Source organism: Coregonus lavaretus (assembly GCF_964263955.1).
Source record: "Coregonus lavaretus genome assembly, chromosome: 24".
NCBI classification, from domain to species: Eukaryota; Metazoa; Chordata; class Actinopteri; order Salmoniformes; family Salmonidae; genus Coregonus; species Coregonus lavaretus.
In genome coordinates this window covers 44222080-44244044 of record NC_140011.1, presented here as the reverse complement: position 1 = coordinate 44244044, position 21965 = coordinate 44222080, and the positions used below count along the sequence as shown (strand labels likewise).

Below are 21965 nucleotides of genomic sequence, written 5' to 3'. Positions count from 1 at the left end.
GTGTGTTACCTGGTGAGTGTGTGTTACCTGGTGAGTGTGTGTTACCTGGTGAGTGTGTGTGTGTGTTACCTGGTGAGTGTGTGTTACCTGGTGAGTGTGTTACCTGGTGAGTGTGTGTTACCTGGTGAGTGTGTGTGTGTGTTACCTGGTGAGTGTGTGTTACCTGGTGAGTGTGTGTTACCTGGTGAGTGTGTGTGTGTGTTACCTGGTGAGTGTGTGTTACCTGGTGAGTGTGTGTGTGTGTTACCTGGTGAGTGTGTGTTACCTGGTGAGTGTTACCTGGTGAGTGTGTGTGTGTGTTACCTGGTGAGTGTGTGTGTGTGTGTGTTACCTGGTGAGTGTGTGTGTGTGTGTGTTACCTGGTGAGTGTGTGTGTGTGTTACCTGGTGAGTGTGTGTTACCTGGTGAGTGTGTGTTACCTGGTGAGTGTGTGTTACCTGGTGAGTGTGTGTTACCTGGTGAGTGTTACCTGGTGTGAGTGTTACCTGGTGTGTGTTACCTGGTGTGAGTGTTACCTGGTGTGTGTTACCTGGTGAGTGTTACCTGGTGTGTGTTACCTGGTGAGTGTGTGTTACCTGGTGAGTGTGTGTTACCTGGTGAGTGTGTGTTACCTGGTGAGTGTGTGTTACCTGGTGAGTGTGTGTTACCTGGTGAGTGTGTGTTACCTGGTGAGTGTTACCTGGTGAGTGTTACCTGGTGAGTGTGTGTTACCTGGTGAGTGTGTGTTACCTGGTGAGTGTGTGTTACCTGGTGAGTGTGTGTTACCTGGTGAGTGTGTGTTACCTGGTGAGTGTGTGTTACCTGGTGAGTGTTACCTGGTGAGTGTGTGTTACCTGGTGAGTGTTACCTGGTGAGTGTGTGTTACCTGGTGAGTGTGTGTTACCTGGTGAGTGTGTGTTACCTGGTGAGTGTGTGTTACCTGGTGAGTGTGTGTTACCTGGTGAGTGTTACCTGGTGTGTGTTACCTGGTGAGTGTTACCTGGTGTGTGTTACCTGGTGAGTGTGTGTTACCTGGTGAGTGTGTGTTACCTGGTGAGTGTGTGTTACCTGGTGAGTGAGGTATGTACTGAGCTGTAACATCCAGTTCCTCCATTGTTGTACAGCCACCCCCACCCTCCTTCCACTCTCTACTGTGATAGAGCCTAGAGGATAGTTCTGAGGCAGCTGGATCACCAGCTCTATGAAGATATCATCCACAGAGTAGGTAGCTATCACCTCCCGCGCTGCCGAACGGGCTTTCACCTAGGAGACAGAGAGAGACGGAGAAAGAGAGAGGTTAACTCCACTATGATGATATCATCCACAGAGTAGGTAGCTATCACCTCCCGTGCTGCCGAACGGGCTTTCACCTAGGAGACAGAGAGAGACAGAGAAAGAGAGAGAAAGAGAGAGAGAGAGAGAGAGAGAGAGAGGTTAACTCCACTATGATGATATCATCCACAGAGTAGGTAGCTATCACCTCCCGTGCTGCCGAACGGGCTTTCACCTAGGAGACAGAGAGAGACGGAGAGAGAGAGAGAGAGAGAGAGGTTAACTCCACTATGATGATATCATCCACAGAGTAGGTAGCTATCACCTCCCGTGCTGCCGAACGGGCTTTCACCTAGGAGACAGAGAGAGACGGAGAGAGAGAGAGAGAGAGAGAGGTTAACTCCACTTTGATGATATCATCCACAGAGTAGGTAGCTATCACCTCCCATGCTGACGAACGGGCTTTCACCTAGGAGACAGAGAGAGACGGAGAGAGAGAGAGAGAGGTTAACTCCACTTTGATGATATCATCCACAGAGTAGGTAGCTATCACCTCCCATGCTGACGAACGGGCTTTCACCTAGGAGACAGAGAGAGACGGAGAGAGAGAGAGAGAGAGAGAGAGAGAGGGGTTAACTCCACTATGATGATATCATCCACAGAGTAGGTAGCTATCACCTCCCGCGCTGCCTAACGGCCTTTCACCTGGAGAGAGACACAAGGGACTGTGAGTCAGACCAACAGGACCCTGAACAGCTTCGACCCCTAGCCATAAGACTGCTAAATAGTTAGTTTGTATCTATTTGGTGAACTATTTAACTATCTGCATTGACCCTTTTTGCATTTATTTCTACTCGTCATATACGCTGCTGCTACTGTTTATTATCTATCCTGTTGCCTAGTCACTCTGTGGCATTGTGTTGTGTGACAAAACTGCACATTTTAGAGTGGCCTTTTATTGTCCCCAGCACAAGGTGCACCTGCGTAATGATCATGCCGTTTAATCAGCTTCTTGATATGACACACCTGTCAGGTGAATGGATTATCTTGGAAAAGGAGAAATGCTCACTAAGAGGGATGTTAACACATTTGTGCAAAAAAAATTCAGCTCATGAAACTTTGGGACCAACACTTTGCATGTTGCGTGTATATTTTTGTTCAGTATAAAAAAGCTGTATCTGGTTGACAGGGTTACTAAAACAGCTGTATGTGGTTGACAGGGTTACTAAAACAGCTGTATGTGGTTGACAGGGTTACTAAAACAGCTGTGTGTGTTTGACAGGGTTACTAAAACAGCTGTATCTGGTTGACAGGGTTACTGAAACAGCTGTATGTGTTTGACAGGGTTACTAAAACAGCTGTATGTGTTTGACAGGGTTACTAAAACAGCTGTATGTGTTTGACAGGGTTACTAAAACAGCTGTATCTGGTTGACAGGGTTACTAAAACAGCTGTATCTGGTTGACTGGGTTACTAAAACAGCTGTATGTGGTTGACAGGGTTACTAAAACAGCTGTATCTGGTTGACAGGGTTACTGAAACAGCTGTATGTGTTTGACAGGGTTACTAAAACAGCTGTATGTGTTTGACAGGGTTACTAAAACAGCTGTATGTGTTTGACAGGGTTACTAAAACAGCTGTATCTGGTTGACAGGGTTACTAAAACAGCTGTATCTGGTTGACTGGGTTACTAAAACAGCTGTATGTGTTTGACAGGGTTACTAAAACAGCTGTATCTGGTTGACAGGGTTACTAAAACAGCTGTATCTGGTTGAGGGTTACTGAAACAGCTGTATGTGGTTGACAGGGTTACTAAAACAGCTGTATGTGTTTGACAGGGTTACTGAAACAGCTGTATGTGGTTGACAGCGTTACTAAAACAGCTGTATCTGGTTGACAGGGTTACTAAAACAGCTGTATCTGGTTGACAGGGTTACTAAAACAGCTGTATCTGGTTGACAGGGTTACTAAAAACAGCTGTATCTGGAACTTGGATAAAATACCTCCGTGTGGTTCCTCCTTCTGAAAAGACCCAATCTGTGGCACAACCTCTTCCAGGTCCTAATACTTACAATAATAATGTATTTGTATGTGCTAAAAGAGCAAGGATTTCCTTGTCACTAAAGCCAAATTCTAAAATATAGTTTGACCAGGCCATCTACCTCAGGCATTTCAACGGTGGTGGACACAGCAACAGGGAGACATGCAATTAATGACCAAATCCCCTACTTTAATCTTGAACTATAACTGCGAATTTATTATCCAAATGTAGACGTTATTCTTGAAATATTGGCACTTCATTCACACCTGTTTTATGTTTATTTTTTTTCCAGATATTGGCACATTTTTAGTACCATTTATTTATCTTCCATTGGCCCTTATACTCTTCTGTACTTATCACATGTAAAATATATAAAATAATCAAATAAGATGATTTTAAACTAAAAATAGAATAATTCCATCAATTTAGTGAATGCCGTTGGTGTTTAACGAGGGTATCAGCATATTTTGTTACACACATATATATTTTACAATGTCAATATGTCTTTGTTGTAAATGTTCTGTGGCCAAACTGGTGTCAGTTGTGAAGGCAAGAGTTAGAAGAGTTTCAGAGATACTTGAAATTAATGCCATTGTGGATAAGATGCTTTTTTCATTCATTTATATTTTCTCCTAAACCATATGGTCTATCCCCAGGGTTCTTCAATTCCGGTCCTGGAGGGCCGAAACATCTCTGTTTTTCATCCTCTCCTTCTAATCAGGGGCTAATTCAGAACCTGGGACACCAGGTTAGTGCAATTAACTACCAGGTAGAAATAAAAAACAGAAGTGTTTCGACCCTCCAGGACCGGAATTGAAGAACCCTGGTCTATCCACTAGCTCGATCTCCAATGCATTTGTAGTCGATCACCAAACATTCCTGTAAAAAAACAGCAACGATAAAAGCATTGTGTTCCTATATCTTTCTTTCGTTTAGCGCTGTTGGCGGTAGGTGCACTTGATTCAGCAGCCCTGGCGCCGGGAAGGAAAAGTGTTCCCATTTTGAACCATTTCATGTGTCTGAAGGTAGAACTCAGCATACCCCGGCAGGCCCAGAGAGCAAATCAAGTGCACCTATAGTCCTACCGCTGGCTGCTCAGACCACCGTGACTGCACAGTTTCCTCGGACCATAGGTAGGGCCTGGGCGATATGGCCAAAATATCATATCACAGTATTTTTCAAATTGACTGTATTTGATGTTTTTGAATAATACAAGTTCTACATTTGCTTTATGAGCAGTGTGTGACCCTATAGTGGCAACATACATTCTAAGTGATTGAATTTAATGTGTCTTTCTCCATTCTGATTTGTTTTATACTGTTCAACTAAACTTCAACCAAAAATACATTTATGTATTTCCTGCACTAATTTGAGAATTTCCACACTGCCACGTAGGGCTGTACGATATGGGCAAAAAAAATCGAGGCCTTATTTTTAACCAAACGTTGCAATTACGATTTGACTTGCGATTTAGATCAAAACACTTGGGTGAACTGTTGGAATCATGGAAATAGAATGATTATGATAAGTCTGTAGTTAGAATATAATAGTGGGCACTTTGAATACAGTGTTGTTTGACATGACAACGAATGAAAATGCCAGGGAGCAGTTATTGTGACAGGGTAGGAACCAAAGTGTTGGTCAGTGTTTCCTAGGGGACCCTATAATCTTTGGCTACGTTAAAATGTTCTCTCTTATCTACTTCATGTAGCTAACATATTCATTCACCTAATCCTCTTTGGTTTAGAAGATACTGTTGCACGAACATGCCGATTTAGGCCTACAAAATCACTGGTATCAGACTGTATAGCTAGCTACGACTCAGTACATTTATTAGATAGCTAGCGATTAGCATTAGCGGCTAACACGATTTAGCCACAACTTGCTAAGAAAAGAGAAAACTAGCTATTTGCAGATGTAAGAAACACAAACGAATAGTGTAATTGTAGAACGCTAGTGGATTTATATTAAGAAGCAAAGTGAAAACAGCATTGTTGTCGTCAACATTGTCACATGTGCTGCATTGACCACGCAGACTGATCGCAAGAGTCTCGTGGTCGAGCAACAGCAAAGTCGATACTGTGTAGTGATGGGCATTCTTTTCGGTGAGCCGGCTACTTTAGCTCTGTTCACGTAAAAGAGACGTCTCATTTGGATCCCAAACGGCTCTTTGTAAAAACATGATTTTTTTAACGACCTAGAACCATGAAAAAATTGCTAAAAACTCCAATGTAAAGCCCAAAAAGGTAGGCTACCTTTATGTCAGATCATGAAATGCATGTTCAAATACATTTTTACCTCGCCAAATTATTAGATGGCCTGCTCTCCCCACTATTTACTGTTTCTGCAGTGAGGATTCACCCTCTTTAGAGAATTATTTTGTAACTTATCTGCAGAAAAACGTTGTTTTTGAGCTCAAATAGCAGTAGTAGCAGTATGCAAATCAGCGAGCCAAATGAACGGCTCATTCACCGATGCGATCAGGTTCCCGACGTTCACAAAAAGATCCGTTCCAAAAGAGCCGTTCGTTCGCGAACGACCCATCACTAATACTGTGAGAGTTCAAAACTTTTAAAACCATGACTAGAGAGAGTCAATGAATACAGCAAAAAAACATTGTTATTCAGCACTGTCAACACTTGTTCAACAAGGAATATTTCACTTTCTCTGGTCATAGGAGTACCAACATGAATTAGTGCATGAGGCAGAAGTAATGCTGTGCGACTTGAGTTTTGCAATCAGCTGGAAGACTGTGTCCCCTTTTCTCAGCAGAGGGAGGGAGATTGGAGGGACGGTGAGCCGGGTGAGATGCAGCCTCACCGCTGTTCTATCCCCCCCCCCCCCTCACTTACAATCAGATGCAGACCATCAGTCCAGTAAAATAAAAAAATATAAATTATTACACTCACTCAGCTGTGCCTCACAAGTAATACAACAAATGATCTATTACCAGTGTGATCATATACCTACAATTCTGAAATATAATTTCAAAATGCTCTGAGAAGAACAACATTGGCAGGACAATTCAAGCGTAGCCAATATGTAGTGATAATGTATTGGCCCTATAGCTTACTGCACAAACCTCATGGCTACAGAACTGTTTTGTCTAGGTTAATGGCTTTTTAAAGTCATGTAAAAAAAGATATCTCTGAACGGTAGATCTCGGCTTGCTTTTGGACTCAGAAAGGGATCTTGACTCAGAAAAGGACTAAACTGTCCCTTAGTGGAAGAGCGTGCTCATCCCCTGGACTAAACTGTCCCTTAGTGGAATCAATTTAATCCATTTTGAATTCAGGCTGTAAAAGCAAAATGTGGAATAAATCAAGGGGTATGAAGCCCCCCCCCACCCCCTACCCCCTACCCCCTACCCCACCCACACACATCCATCCTCCCTGCTCTACTCACGGTCATGCTGTCGAAGGTCTGTGTGCTGGCGTGTACAGAGGAGATCTCCTGAGCAGAGAGGACAGGCGAGACGTATCGTCCTGTGAACTTATCCACCGTGTGGCTAACTCTCTTCTCCTGACTGGTCCACCACAACCTAACCATGGCAGGCAGGTCCTGTACTGCACTGTAGTACACACAACACGCCAGATGGGGGAGCTCATACTGGATACCAGAAGACTCTGCAGAGAGAGGGAGAGCGACAGAGAAAAGACAGCCGCATTAGAGACAGACGTGTGTGTGTTCGTGAGTGTGTGTGCATGCTATGTGTGTCCGTGTATGCTACCCACTGTTGACGTCCAGAGAGAGGCTCTCTGTGAAGAATGTCTTGGTCTCCTTGGTGACAGGCTCCGCCCCCTGGCCGGTGAAGGTGGGGTTTTCAGGCATCAGTCTGAACAGGTGGAGGAGGAGCTTGTGGAGGGACTTCTTTAGGTAGAGAGAGTACTGGACACGCAGCTGGAGAGAGAACACACAGGTCAGCATAGAACCCTTCTTTAGGAAGAGAGAGAACTGGACACGCAGCTGGAGAGAGAACTGGACACGCAGCTGGAGAGAGAACTGGACACGCAGCTGGAGAGAGAACTGGACACGCAGCTGGAGAGAGAACTGGACACGCAGCTGGAGAGAGAACTGGACACGCAGCTGGAGAGAGAACTGGACACGCAGCTGGAGAGAGAACACACAGGTCAGCATAGAACCCTTCTTTAGGTAGAGAGAGAACTGGACACGCAGCTGGAGAGAGAACTGGACACGCAGCTGGAAAGAGAACTGGACACGCAGCTGGAAAGAAAACACACAGGTCAGCATAGAACCCTTCTTTAGGAAGAGAGAGAACTGGACACGCAGCTGGAAAGAAAACACACAGGTCAGCATAGAACCCTTCTTTAGGAAGAGAGAGAACTGGACACGCAGCTGGAGAGAGAACTGGACACGCAGCAGGAGAGAGAACTGGACACGCAGCTGGAAAGAAAACACACAGGTCAGCAAAGAACTCTTCTTTAGGCAGAGAGAGAACTGGACACGCAGCTGGAGAGAGAACTGGACACGCAGCTGGAGAGAGTACTGGACACGCAGCTGGAGAGAGAACTGGACACGCAGCTGGAGAGAGAACACACAGGTCAGCATAGAACCCTTCTTTAGGTAGAGAGAGAGTAGAGACTGACACAGTAATCCTTCCTTTGTCCTTGTATCCTCATTCCTCCCCTTTCAAAAAGCTCAACGGAGTTCAGAAAGAAAGGGCCTTGGATCCTCTCCTGCAATGAGCTTTGAGAGGGGAGGGGGAGAAATTAGGAAAAAGGCAATTGACAGCTAGTTGAAGTTTTTACGGATTTCAAGAGGAGAAGGTGGAATAATACGACCCTCACTCCAGGGTTGGGATTAATCCTACCTATATGTACACATCTACCTCAATTACCCCCTGCACATCGACTCGGTACTGGCACCCTCATGTTTATAGCCAAGTTATCGTTACTCATTGTGTATTTATTCCTTGTGTTAATACTTTCCTTTTATTTCTCTTTATTTCTCTTTTTTATCTCTCTGTATTGTTGGGAAGGGCCTGTAAGTCAGCATTTCACTGTTCGTCTACCCCTTGTTGTTTACGTAGCATGTGACAAATACAATGCAATTTTATTAGAATTCCATTTGAATTCCAGTTAATTCAGAGAGTAAACAACATTCCAATTCCGCATTTTCTTCATTGAAAAGCATTGGAATTTCAGTTTACTTCCTGAATTGACTGGAATTTAAATGGAATTGACCCAAACCCTGACCAAACTCTGTCAAACTTTTTTTAATTTAAATTGTAAAGTTTGTAAATTGTAAGGCCTGTAAATATAGGCAGCCGAAGTCTGACTACAGTGAGGGTGAAAGACAAGTCAACAGATAGACCTGTTGGGGAATACTTGGCGAGTTAGCTGGTTAGCTAGCCTAGCTATAGACTTAGCTGGTTAGCTAGCCTAGCTATAGACTTAGCTGGTTAGCTAGCCTAGCTATAGACTTAGCTGGTTAGCTAGCCTAGCTATAGACTTAGCTGGTTAGCTAGCCTAGCTATAGACTTAGCTGGTTAGCTAGCCTAGCTATAGACTTAGCTGGTTAGCTAGCCTAGCTATAGACTTAGCTGGTTAGCTACCTTGAACGGAAATAACAGCAACACCTAACCGCTAAAATGTATGGACTACTGTAGAAACCTACACAGTGGTGAGAACAGGCGCTGCATTATGTAGCTGAGCCATGAGGAGACAGACCACCAGATATACCCTGGCATTATGTGGCTGAGGAGACAGACCACCAGATATACCCTGGCATTATGTGGCTGAGGAGACAGACCACCAGATATACCCTGGCATTATGTGGCTGAGGAGACAGACCACCAGATATACCCTGGCATTATGTGGCTGAGCCATGAGGAGACAGACCACCAGATATACCCTGGCATTATGTAGCTGAGGAGACAGACCACCAGATATACCCTGGCATTATGTAACTGAGGAGGCAGACCACCAGATATACCCTGGCATTATGTAGCTGAGGAGACAGACCACCAGATATACCCTGGCATTATGTAACTGAGGAGACAGACCACCAGATATACCCTGGCATTATGTGGCTGAGGAGACAGACCACCAGATATACCCTGGCATTATGTGGCTGAGCCATGAGGAGACAGACCACCAGATATACCCTGGCATTATGTAGCTGAGGAGACAGACCACCAGATATACCCTGGCATTATGTAGCTGAGGAGACAGACCACCAGACATACCCTGGCATTATGTGGCTGAGGAGACAGACCACCAGACATACCCTGGCATTATGTAGCTGGGGAGACAGACCAACAGATATACCCTGGCATTATGTAGCTGAGGAGACAGACCACCAGATATACCCTGGCATTATGTGGCTGAGGAGACAGACCACCAGATATACCCTGGCATTATGTGGCTGAGGAGACAGACCACCAGATATACCCTGGCATTATGTGGCTGAGGAGACAGACCACCAGATATACCCTGGCATTATGTGGCTGAGGAGACAGACCACCTGATATACCCTGGCATTATGTGGCTGAGGAGACAGACCACCAGATATACCCTGGCATTATGTGGCTGAGGAGACAGACCACCAGATATACCCTGGCATTATGTAGCTGAGGAGACAGACCACCAGATATACCCTGGCATTATGTGGCTGAGGAGACAGACCACCAGATATACCCTGGCATTATGTGGCTGAGGAGGCAGACCACCAGATATACCTTGGCATTATGTGGCTGAGCCATGAGGAGAAACTAAAATGTTTTTTTGTCCGTTGTGTATTTCCGTTTTTGGAATATTTAGATAAAGCCTGGAATAAAAGAAAAGGGCTAGCTATAATTAACTTATAATATAGTTAGCTCCTATACAGCAAATGGTACATATGTATATACAGTTGAAGTCGGAAGTTTACATACACTTCGGTTGGAGTCACTAAAACTCATTTTTCAACCACTCCACACATTTCTTGTTAACAGACTATAGTTTTGGCAAGTCGGTTAGGACATCTACTTTGTGCATGACACAAGTAATTTCTCCAACAATTGTTTACAGACAGATTATTTCACTTATAATTCACTGCATCACAATTCAAGTGGGTCAGAAGTTCACTGTGCCTTTCACTGTGCCTTTAAACAGCTTGGAAAATTCCAGAAAATGATGTCATGGCTTTAGAAGCTTCTGATAGGCTAATTGACATCATTTGAGACAATTGGAGATGTACCTGTGGATGTATTTCAAGGCCTACCTTCAAACTCAGTGCCTCTTTGCTTGACATCATGGGAAAATCAAAAGAAATCAGCCAAGACCTCAGAAAACAATTTGTAGACCTCCACAAGTCTGGTTCATCCTTGGGAGCAATTTCCAAACGCTTGAAGGTACCACGTTCATCTGTACAAACAATAGTACGCAAGTATAAACACCATGGGACCACGCAGCCGTCATACCGCTCAGGAAGGAGACACGTTCTGTCTCCTAGAGATGAACGTACTTTGGTGCGAAAAGTGCAAATCAATCCCAGAACAAAAGCAAAGGACCTTGTGAAGATGGAGGAAAAAGGGGGGTTGCTTGCAAGCCGAAGAACACCATCCCAACCGTGAAGCAAGGGGGTGACAGCATCATGCTGTGGGGGTGCATTGCTGCAGGAGGGACTGGTGCACTTCACAAAATAGATGGCATCATGAGGAAGGAAAATTATGTGGATATATTGAAGCAACATCTCAAGACATCAGTAAGGAAGTTAAAGCTTGGTCGCAAATGGGTCTTCCAAATGGACAATGACCCCAAGCATACTTCCAAAGTTGTGGCTAACTGGCTTAAGGACAACAAATTCAAGGTATTGGAGTGGCCATCACAAAGCCCTGACCTCAATCCTATTTAAAATGTGTGGGGAGAACTGAAAAAGCGTATGCGAGCAAGGAGGCCTACAAACCTGACTCAGTTACACCAGCTCTGTCAGGAGGAATGGGCCAAAATTCACCCAACTTATTGTGGGAAGCTTGTGGAAGGCTACCCGAAACGTTTGACCCAAGTTAAACAATTTAAAGGCAATGCTACCAAATACTAATTGAGTGTATGTAAACTTCTGACCCACTGGGAATGTGATGAAAGAAATAAAAGCTGAAATAAATCATTCTCTCTACTATTATTCTGACATTTCACATTCTTAAAATAAAGTGTTGATCCTAACTGACCTAAGACAGGGAATTTTTACTAGGATTAAATGTCAGGAATTGTGAAAAACTGAGTTTAAATGTATTTGGCTAAGGTGTATGTAAACTTCCGATTTCAACTGTAAGTATTGATTTATTTGTCACTCTTTATGCGGTGTGCACCGCACAGAACACCGGAAATAATTATTACTGAATTACCACAGCGAATTATTGTAACGTTTGTTTATGTGTCAATTAATCCGTTTAGGGATGGGTTGCCAATTAACTGTCATTAATTAATTCACGGCAGTAGACTTACGTGAGAGGGAGAAGCCTTGAAGAAGGACAGCAGTAGTTTCCAGGCCAGCAGGTAAGCCAGTATACAGCAGTACTCCACAGACAGAGGCTGAACCACTGCATACTCGCCTACACACACTCCGACCATGATGCTCTCACACAACTCCTCACACGTGGAGAGGAGGGTCATCAGAGCAGCCGGGGGAGACCTACACACACACACAGAGAGTTAAATACACATCATTAGAAAACACACACACACAGATGTCCTCTGTAGCTCAATTGGTAGAGCATGGCGCTTGTAACGCCAGGGTAGTGGGTTCGATCCCCGGGACCACCCATACGTAAAAATGTATGCACACATGACTGTAAGTCGCTTTGGATAAAAGCGTCTGCTAAATGGCATATTATTATTATATATTATTAGCAATAAAGGCATGAAAACCTGGGGATTATGGTGTAAATAACTCAGAACTAAGGGCTGTTAAGTCAGCGGCAAAGCCAAGGGAAACAACCCTTACGATAATTCCCGGGTTTGCCAAACAGACTGGTCGTTAATTATATTCTCATGTTTTGACCCAGTAGTTCATTCTATTCATTCCACGTTGCTAAACAAAATCATTGGCATGTAACACTACCAGTCAAAAGTTTGGACACACCTACTCATTCAAGGATTTTTCTTTATTTTCTACATTGTAGAATAATAGTGAAGACATCAAAACTATGAAATAACACATATGGAATCATGTAGTAACCAATAAAAAAGTGTTAAACAAATCAAAATATATTTTATATTTGAGATTCTTCAAATAGCCACCCTTTGCATTGATGACAGCTTTGCACACTCTTGGCATTCTCTCAACCAGCTTCATGAGGTAGTCACCTGGAATGCATTTCAATTAACAGGTGTGCCTTCTTAAAAGTTAATTTGTGGAATTTCTTTCCTTCTTAATGCGTTTGAGCGAATCAGTTGTGTTGTGACAAGGTAGGGGGGGTATACAGAAGATAGCCCTATTTGGTAAAAGACCAAGTCCATATTATGGCAAGAACAGCTCAAATAAGCAAAGAGAAACGACAGTCCATCATTACTTTAAGACATGAAGGTCAGTCAATCCAGAACATTTCAAGAACTTTGAACGTTTCTTCAAGTGCAGTCACAAAAACCATCAAGCACCATGATGAAACTGGCTCTCATGAGGACCTCCACAGGAAAGGAAGACCCAGAGTTACCTCTGCTGCAGAGGATAAGTTCATTAGAGTTACCAGCCTCAGAAATTGCAGCCCAAATAAATGCTTCACAGAGTTCAAGTCAACATCAACTGTTCAGAGGAGACTGTGTGAATCAGGCCTTCATGGTCAAATTGCTGCAAAGAAACCACTACTAAAGGACACCAATAAGAAGAGAATTGCTTGGGCCAAGAAAGAGGAGCAATGGACATTAGACCGGTGGAAATTTGTCCTTTGGTCTGGAGTCCAAATTTGAGATTTTTGGTTCCAACCGCCGTGTCTTTGTGAGACGTGGTGTGGGTGAACGGATGATCTCCGCATGTGTGGTTCCCACCGTAAAGCATGGAGGAAGAGGTGTTATTGTGTGGGGGTGCTTTGCTGGTGTCTGTGATGTATTTAGAATTCAAGGCACACTTAACCAGCATGGCTACCACAGCATTCTGCAGCGATACACCATCCCATCTGGTTTGGGCTTAGTGGGACTATCATTTGTTTTTCAACAGGACAATGACCCAACACACCTCTGTATTTCATTTTCAATAAATTCACCCAAAAAAAATCTAAAAACATGTTTTCAGTGTCATTATGGGGTATTTTCTGTAGATGGGTGAGAATAAATATTTTTCATCCATTTTGAATTCAGGCTGTAAGACAACAAAATGTGGAATAAGTCAAGGGGTCTGAATACTTTCCGAATGCACTGTAGATACGCTAGCCCATTAGCAACGTTACGACTGACTTGTGATCATTGCCCTTGCTAGTTTGTTTTGTATTGACATTCGTCCGTTTTTTGTTCAAAATATTGAGTCATTGAAACTGAATCCCGAATGGCTGCAGGCAGCAAACAATGTACCAGGCCAGCTGTGATTTACAACCTGATAGCAATATTTGTTGGACCACCAAGAAACGTATTGTTGGATTATATGAATCATGCATTGAATTGCATCCATCTATTCTGCCAACAATGCCTTAGAGTACGTCATGGAATGTTGAGTCAAATAGAACCTCATTTTTAAAACCTCTTATGAAGCTGATTTTTGCAGCATAACCTGGTAATTGGATATTTTGGCCTGATATTACGATTGTCTGTTTGTTTCATATCTGCAAAGTAGTTAAAACGCTGTCAGTTCCACTTGAACTAACAGATAGATTCCACAGCAACACCCCACCCAGGGCTGTTATACTCACAGACACGGTTCCTCGCCATCTTCGTCTGGCTTGGTGTCGTCTACTTCTTCATCACACTCTGGGAGAGTCGGCATTACCCTGGAACACACAGAGGTCACGCTGCATTACCCTGGAACACACAGAGGTCACGCTGCATTACCCTGGAACACACAGAGGTCACGCTGCATTACCCTGGAACACACAGAGGTCACGCTGCTTTACCCTGGAACACACAGAGGTCACGCTGCATTACCCTGGAACACACAGAGGTCACGCTGCATTACCCTGGAACACACAGAGGTCATGCTGCATTACCCTGGAACACACAGAGGTCACGCTGCATTACCCTGGAACACACAGAGGTCACGCTGCTTTACCCTGGAACACACAGAGGTCACGCTGCATTACCCTGGAACACACAGAGGTCACGCTGCATTACCCTGGAACACACAGAGGTCACGCTGCATTACCCTGGAACACACAGAGGTCACGCTGCTTTACCCTGGAACACACAGAGGTCACGCTGCATTACCCTGGAACACACAGAGGTCACGCTGCATTACCCTGGAACACACAGAGGTCACGCTGCATTACCCTGGAACACACAGAGGTCACGCTGCATTACCCTGGAACACACAGAGGTCACGCTGCATTACCCTGGAACACACAGAGGTCACGCTGCATTACCCTGGAACACACAGAGGTCACGCTGCATTACCCTGGAACACACAGAGGTCACGCTGCATTACCCTGGAACACACAGAGGTCACGCTGCATTACCCTGGAACACACAGAGGTCACGCTGCATTACCCTGGAACACACAGAGGTCACGCTGCATTACCCTGGAACACACAGAGGTCACGCTGCATTACCCTGGAACACACAGAGGTCACGCTGCTTTACCCTGGAACACACAGAGGTCACGCTGCATTACCCTGGAACACACAGAGGTCACGCTGCTTTACCCTGGAACACACAGAGGTCACGCTGCATTACCCTGGAACACACAGAGGTCACGCTGCATTACCCTGGAACACACAGAGGTCACGCTGCATTACCCTGGAACACACAGAGGTCACGCTGCATTACCCTGGAACACACAGAGGTCACGCTGCATTACCCTGGAACACACAGAGGTCACGCTGCTTTACCCTGGAACACACAGAGGTCACGCTGCATTACCCTGGAACACACAGAGGTCACGCTGCATTACCCTGGAACACACAGAGGTCACGCTGCTTTACCCTGGAACACACAGATGTCACGCTGCATTACCCTGGAAAACACAGAGGTCACGCTGCATTACCCTGGAACACACAGAGGTCACGCTGCTTTACCCTGGAACACACAGAAGTCACGCTGCATTACCCTGGAACACACAGAGGTCACGCTGCATTACCCTGGAACACACAGAGGTCACGCTGCTTTACCCTGGAACACACAGAGGCCACGCTGCTTGACGCCGAATCTAGAGGTGAGCCCAGGAGGCTTGTCGTACGAGTAGGTATTCACATTGCAGTATATTGCTAATATGCCAGAGTTATCAACTTGTTTAAACAAACATGTTCCGTGGCAGTGAACACACAGACAGACTCTTACTATTACTTGTCTAGTATGTGGTAGACAGTGAGTTCCCTCTCTTACTTGTCTAGTATGTGGTAGACAGTGAGTTCTCTCTCTTACTTGTCTAGTATGTGGTAGACAGTGAGTTCCCTCTCTTACTTGTCTAGTATGTGGTAGACAGTGAGTTCCCTCTCTTACTTGTCTAGTCTGTGGTAGACAGTGAGTTCTCTCTCTCTAGTATGTGGTAGACAGTGAGTTCCCTCTCTTACTTGTCTAGTATGTGGTAGACAGTGAGTTCTATCTCTTACTTGTCTAGTATGTGGTAGACAGTGAGTTCCCTCTCTCTAGTATGTGGTAGACAGTGAGTTCCCTCTCTTACTTGTCTAGTCTGTGGTAGACAGTGAGTTCTCTCTCTCTAGTATGTGGTAGACAGTGAGTTCTCTCTCTTACTTGTCTAGTATGTGGTAGACAGTGAGTTCCCTCTCTTACTTGTCTAGTATGTGGTAGACAGTGAGTTCCCTCTCTTACTTGTCTAGTATGTGGTAGACAGTGAGTTCCCTCTCTTACTTGTCTAGTATGTGGTAGACAGTGAGTTCCCTCTCTTACTTGTCTAGTCTGTGGTAGACAGTGAGTTCCCTCTCTTACTTGTCTAGTATGTGGTAGACAATGAGTTCTATCTCTTACTTGTCTAGTATGTGGTAGACAGTGAGTTCCCTCTCTCTAGTATGTGGTAGACAGTGAGTTCCCTCTCTTACTTGTCTAGTATGTGGTAGACAGTGAGTTCCCTCTCTTACTTGTCTAGTATGTGGTAGACAGTGAGTTCCCTCTCTTACTTGTCTAGTCTGTGGTAGACAGTGAGTTCCCTCTCTTACTTGTCTAGTATGTGGTAGACAGTGAGTTCTCTCTCTTACTTGTCTAGTATGTGGTAGACAGTGAGTTCCCTCTCTTACTTGTCTAGTATGTGGTAGACAGTACGTTCTCTCTCTTACTTGTCTAGTATGTGGTAGACAGTGAGTTCTCTCTCTTACTTGTCTAGTATGTGGTAGACAGTGAGTTCTCTCTCTTACTTGTCTAGTATGTGGTAGACAGTGAGTTCCCTCTCTTACTTGTCTAGTATGTGGTAGACAGTACGTTCTCTCTCTTACTTGTCTAGTATGTGGTAGACAGTGAGTTCTCTCTCTTACTTGTCTAGTATGTGGTAGACAGTGAGTTCCCTCTCTTACTTGTCTAGTCTGTGGTAGACAGTGAGTTCCCTCTCTTACTTGTCTAGTATGTGGTAGACAGTGAGTTCTATCTCTTACTTGTCTAGTATGTGGTAGACAGTGAGTTCCCTCTCTTACTTGTCTAGTATGTGGTAGACAGCGAGTTCCCTCTCTTACTTGTCTAGTATGTGGTAGACTGTGAGTTGCAGCGGTCTGGCTTTGAAAAGCAGCAACGGAGTGAGTGTGTTGAGCAGGGTCTGCAGCGCCTCAGGTAGGCTTGTCTTCTGGTCTGCCACGAACCGCGCTGGCAAGGAATTATGGGTAAGCTGCTGCAGCGGGATGTAGGTCAGAGCCACGCCCACAGACCGCAGGACAGCCAATGGGAACAGTGGATCGTCTGGCTCCGTGAAGGCCTCTACAGAAGGGGAGAAAGGACAAAAAGGGTTTAAATGAGACTGAAAATGTCTTGTAAGGATGTAGGTTATTAGTAAAGGACTAGTATGGATGGGATACTGCTTCATAATGACAGTCTAACTCCCACAACACCACCACCACCAACACCACCACCACCACCAACACCACCACCACCCACTGACCCCCCCACCACCACCACACACTGACCCCCCCACCACACAACAGCACCCTGACCCCCCCCCCCCACCACCACACCCTGACCCCCCCCCCACCACCACACACTGACCCCCCCCCACCACCACACACTAACCCCCCCCACCACCACACACTGACCCCCCCCCCACCACCACACACTAACCCCCCCACCACACAACAGCACCCTGACCCCCCCCCACCACCACACACTGACCCCCCCACCACCACACACTGACCCCCCCCACCACACAACAGCACCCTGACCCCCCCCCCCCCCCCCACCACACACTGACCCCCCCCACCACCACACCCTGACCCCCCCCCCCCCCACCACCACACACTGACCCCCCCCCCACCACCACACACTAACCCCCCCCACCACACAACAGCACCCTGACCCCCCCCCCACCACCACACACTGACCCCCCCACCACCACACACTGACCCCCCCCACCACCACACACTGACCCCCCCCCCCACCACACACTGACCCCCCCACCACACAACAGCACCCTGACCCCCCCCCCCCACCACCACACACTGACCCCCCCCCACCACCACACACTGACCCCCCCCACCACACAACAGCAACCTGACCCCCCCCCCCCACCACCACACACTGACCCCCCCACCACCACACACTGACCCCCCCACCACCACACAACTGCACCCTCCCCCCACCACACAACAGCACCCTGACCCCCCCACCAACACACTGACCCCCCCACCACCACACCCTGACCCCCCCCACCACACAACAGCACCCTGACCCCCCCCCCCCCCCCCCACCACCACACACTGACCCCCCCACCACCACACACTGACCCCCCCCACCACCACACATTGACCCCCCCCACCACACAACAGCACCCTGACCCCCCCAACACCACATACACACTCTGACCCCCACCACCACACCCTGACCCCCCCCCCCCCCCCCCACACCCACCACACCCTGACCCCCCCCATCCCTACCAGTGATTTTTCCAGGCAGGGGCAGCATCAGGCTGTATATCCCCTCTATGAAGAAGTCGTTCCACTCTGCGGTCAGCTCTGAGGGCAGTAGGTCAGCCACACCAGGCAGGGGCGCTGTGAAGAACTGGTTCAGCTGCACGACCAGCTCACAGATCTCACACACTAACAACTGCACCCAGGGGTTCCACAGACACCCCACGTTATCACTGGAAGTCTGGAGAGAGAGAGAGAGAGAGAGAGAGAGACAGAGAGAGACAGAGACAGAGAGAGGGAGCCAGAGAGAGAGGGAGACAGAGAGAGAGAGAGAGAGAGACAGAAAGAGAGCGAGAGAGAGACAGAAAGAGAGCGAGAGAGCGAGAGAGCGAGAGAGAGAGAGAGAGAGGAGTGAGTTGAGAGGCTGTAAAATGAAACGTGTCTGGAACCTTGGTGTGACGCTGGACAACACCCTGTCGTTCTCTGCAAACATTAAAGCAGTGACTCGCTCCTGCAGGTACATCCATAGAGTAAGACCTTTCATCACACAGGAAGCCTGGTGTTCAACCTTCCCCAGTTCTCCCATGTCACCCGGTTCCGCTGCACACTCCACTGGCTTCCAGTCGAAGCTCACATCCACTACAAGACCACAGGAAGCCTGGTGTTCAACCTTCCCCAGAATTTGCCAATCTTGGTGTTCTCTGGCAAATGCCAAACGTCCTGCACGGTGTTGGGCTGTAAGCACAACCCCCACCTGTGGACGTCGGGCCCTCATACCACCCTCATGGAGTCTGTTTCTGACCGTTTGAGCAGACACATGCACATTTGTGGCCTGCTGGAGGTCATTTTGCAGGGCTCTGGCAGTGCTCCTCCTGCTCCTCCTTGCACAAAGGCGGAGGTAGCGGTCCTGCTGCTGGGTTGTTGCCCTCCTACGGCCTCCTCCACGTCTCCTGATGTACTGGCCTGTCTCCTGGTAGCGCCTCCATGCTCTGGACACTACGCTGACAGACACAGCAAACCTTCTTGCCACAGCTCGCATTGATGTGCCATCCTGGATGAGCTGCACTACCTGAGCCACTTGTGTGGGTTGTAGACTTCGTCTCATGCTACCACTAGAGTGAAAGCACCGCCAGCATTCAAAAGTGAAATGAGAAGTGGTCTGTGGTCACCACCTGCAAAACCAGTCCTTTATTGGGGGTGTCTTGCTAATTGCCTATAATTTCCACCTGTTGTCTATTCCATTTGAACAACAGCATGTGACATTTATTGTCAATCAGTGTTGCTTCCTAAGTGGACAGTTTTATTTCACAGAAGTGTGATTGACTTGGAGTTACATTGTGTTGTTTAAGTGTTCCCTTAATTTTTTTGAGCAGTGTACTTACTTTGACTGTGAAATGTGGTAGTCCCACCTAGCTATTTTAAGATGAATTCACTAACTGTAAGTCGCTCTGGATAAGAGCGTCTGTTAAATGACCGGAATGTGATGAGGATGGGGGATATGTAGGGCCTGGAGTATTTGCTGGTCAATGGTCACATGGTCTGGGCAGCCATCTTACCTCTAGCCAGGCAAGCATGGAGCAGAGCAGGAAGTCCCACTGGCTACCCCCGAGGATTGTGGGAGAATGAGTCACCAGCCGTGACAGGAAACGTATCATCTCCACGGTGAGAGACAGCTGGGCCGCGGTCGTCTTGGACAGGTCACTGGAACACAGAGGGTAAAGGGTTTTAACAGGTCACTAGAACACAGAGGGTAAAGGGTTTTAACAGGTCACTGGAACACAGAGGGTAAAGGGTTTTAACAGGTCACTGGAACACAGAGGGTAAAGGGTTTTAACAGGTCACTAGAACACAGAGGGTAAAGGGTTTTAACAGGTCACTGGAACACAGAGGGTAAAGGCTTTTAACAGGTCACTGGAACACAGAGGGTAAAGGGTTTTAACAGGTCACTGGAACACAGAGGGTAAAGGCTTTTAACAGGTCACTGGAACACAGAGGGTAAAGGGTTTTAACAGGTCACTGGAACACAGAGGGTAAAGGGTTTTAACAGGTCACTGGATCACAGAGGGTAAAGGGTTTTAACAGGTCACTGGAACACAGAGGGTAAAGGGTTTTAACAGATCACTGGAACACAGAGGGTAAAGGGTTTTAACAGGTCACTGGAACACAGAGGGTAAAGGGTTTTAACAGGTCACTGGAACACAGAGGGTAAAGGGTTTTAACAGGTCACTGGAACACAGAGGGTAAAGGGTTTTAACAGGTCACTGGAACACAGAGGGTAAAGGGTTTTAACAGGTCACTGGAACACAGAGGGTAAAGGGTTTTAACAGGTCACTGGAACACAGAGGGTAAAGGGTTTTAACAGGTCACTGGAACACAGAGGGTAAAGGGTTTTAACAGGTCACTGGAACACAGAGGGTAAAGGGTTTTAACAGGTCACTGGAACACAGAGGGTAAAGGGTTTTAACAGGTCACTGGAACACAGAGGGTAAAGGGTTTTAACAGGTCACTGGAACACAGAGGGTAAAGGGTTTTAACAGGTCACTGGAACACAGAGGGTAAAGGGTTTTAACAGGTCACTGGAACACAGAGGGTAAAGGGTTTTAACAGGTCACTGGATCACAGAGGGTAAAGGGTTTTAACAGGTCACTGGAACACAGAGGGTAAAGGGTTTTAACAGATCACTGGAACACAGAGGGTAAAGGGTTTTAACAGGTCACTGGAACACAGAGGGTAAAGGCTTTTAACAGGTCACTGGAACACAGAGGGTAAAGGCTTTTAACAGGTCACTGGAACACAGAGGGTAAAGGGTTTTAACAGGTCACTGGAACACAGAGGGTAAAGGGTTTTAACAGGTCACTGGAACACAGAGGGTAAAGGGTTTTAACAGGTCACTGGAACACAGAGGGTAAAGGGTTTTAACAGGTCACTGGAACACAGAGGGTAAAGGGTTTTAACAGGTCACTGGAACACAGAGGGTAAAGGGTTTTAACAGGTCACTGGAACACAGAGGGTAAAGGGTTTTAACAGGTCACTGGAACACAGAGGGTAAAGGGTTTTAACAGATCACTGGAACACAGAGGGTAAAGGTTTTAACAGGTCACTGGATCACAGAGGGTAAAGGGTTTTAACAGGTCACTGGAACACAGAGGGTAAAGGGTTTTAACAGGTCACTGGATCACAGAGGGTAAAGGGTTTTAACAGGTCACTGGAACACAGAGGGTAAAGGGTTTTAACAGATCACTGGAACACAGAGGGTAAAGGTTTTAACAGGTCACTGGATCACAGAGGGTAAAGGGTTTTAACAGGTCACTGGATCACAGAGGGTAAAGGGTTTTAACAGATCACTGGAACACAGAGGGTAAAGGGTTTTAACAGGTCACTGGAACACAGAGGGTAAAGGGTTTTAACAGGTCACTGGAACACAGAGGGTAAAGGCTTTTAACAGGTCACTGGAACACAGAGGGTAAAGGGTTTTAACAGGTCACTGGAACACAGAGGGTAAAGGGTTTTAACAGGTCACTGGAACACAGA

At 46.5% G+C, this 21965-nt stretch overlaps 1 protein-coding gene across 1 annotated transcript in view; it reads right to left on the bottom strand.

The window, feature by feature from the left end:
- Positions 1-21965, bottom strand: part of LOC311099901 (E3 ubiquitin-protein ligase listerin-like) — a 76273-nt gene that overhangs the window by 6777 nt on the left and 47531 nt on the right. The window contains 8 exon segments of the mRNA XM_084140620.1: positions 1048-1242; positions 6698-6918; positions 7027-7192; positions 11740-11926; positions 14133-14210; positions 17055-17292; positions 18462-18675; positions 19991-20135. Of these exon segments, the coding sequence (XP_083996746.1) occupies positions 1048-1242; positions 6698-6918; positions 7027-7192; positions 11740-11926; positions 14133-14210; positions 17055-17292; positions 18462-18675; positions 19991-20135 (1444 nt within the window).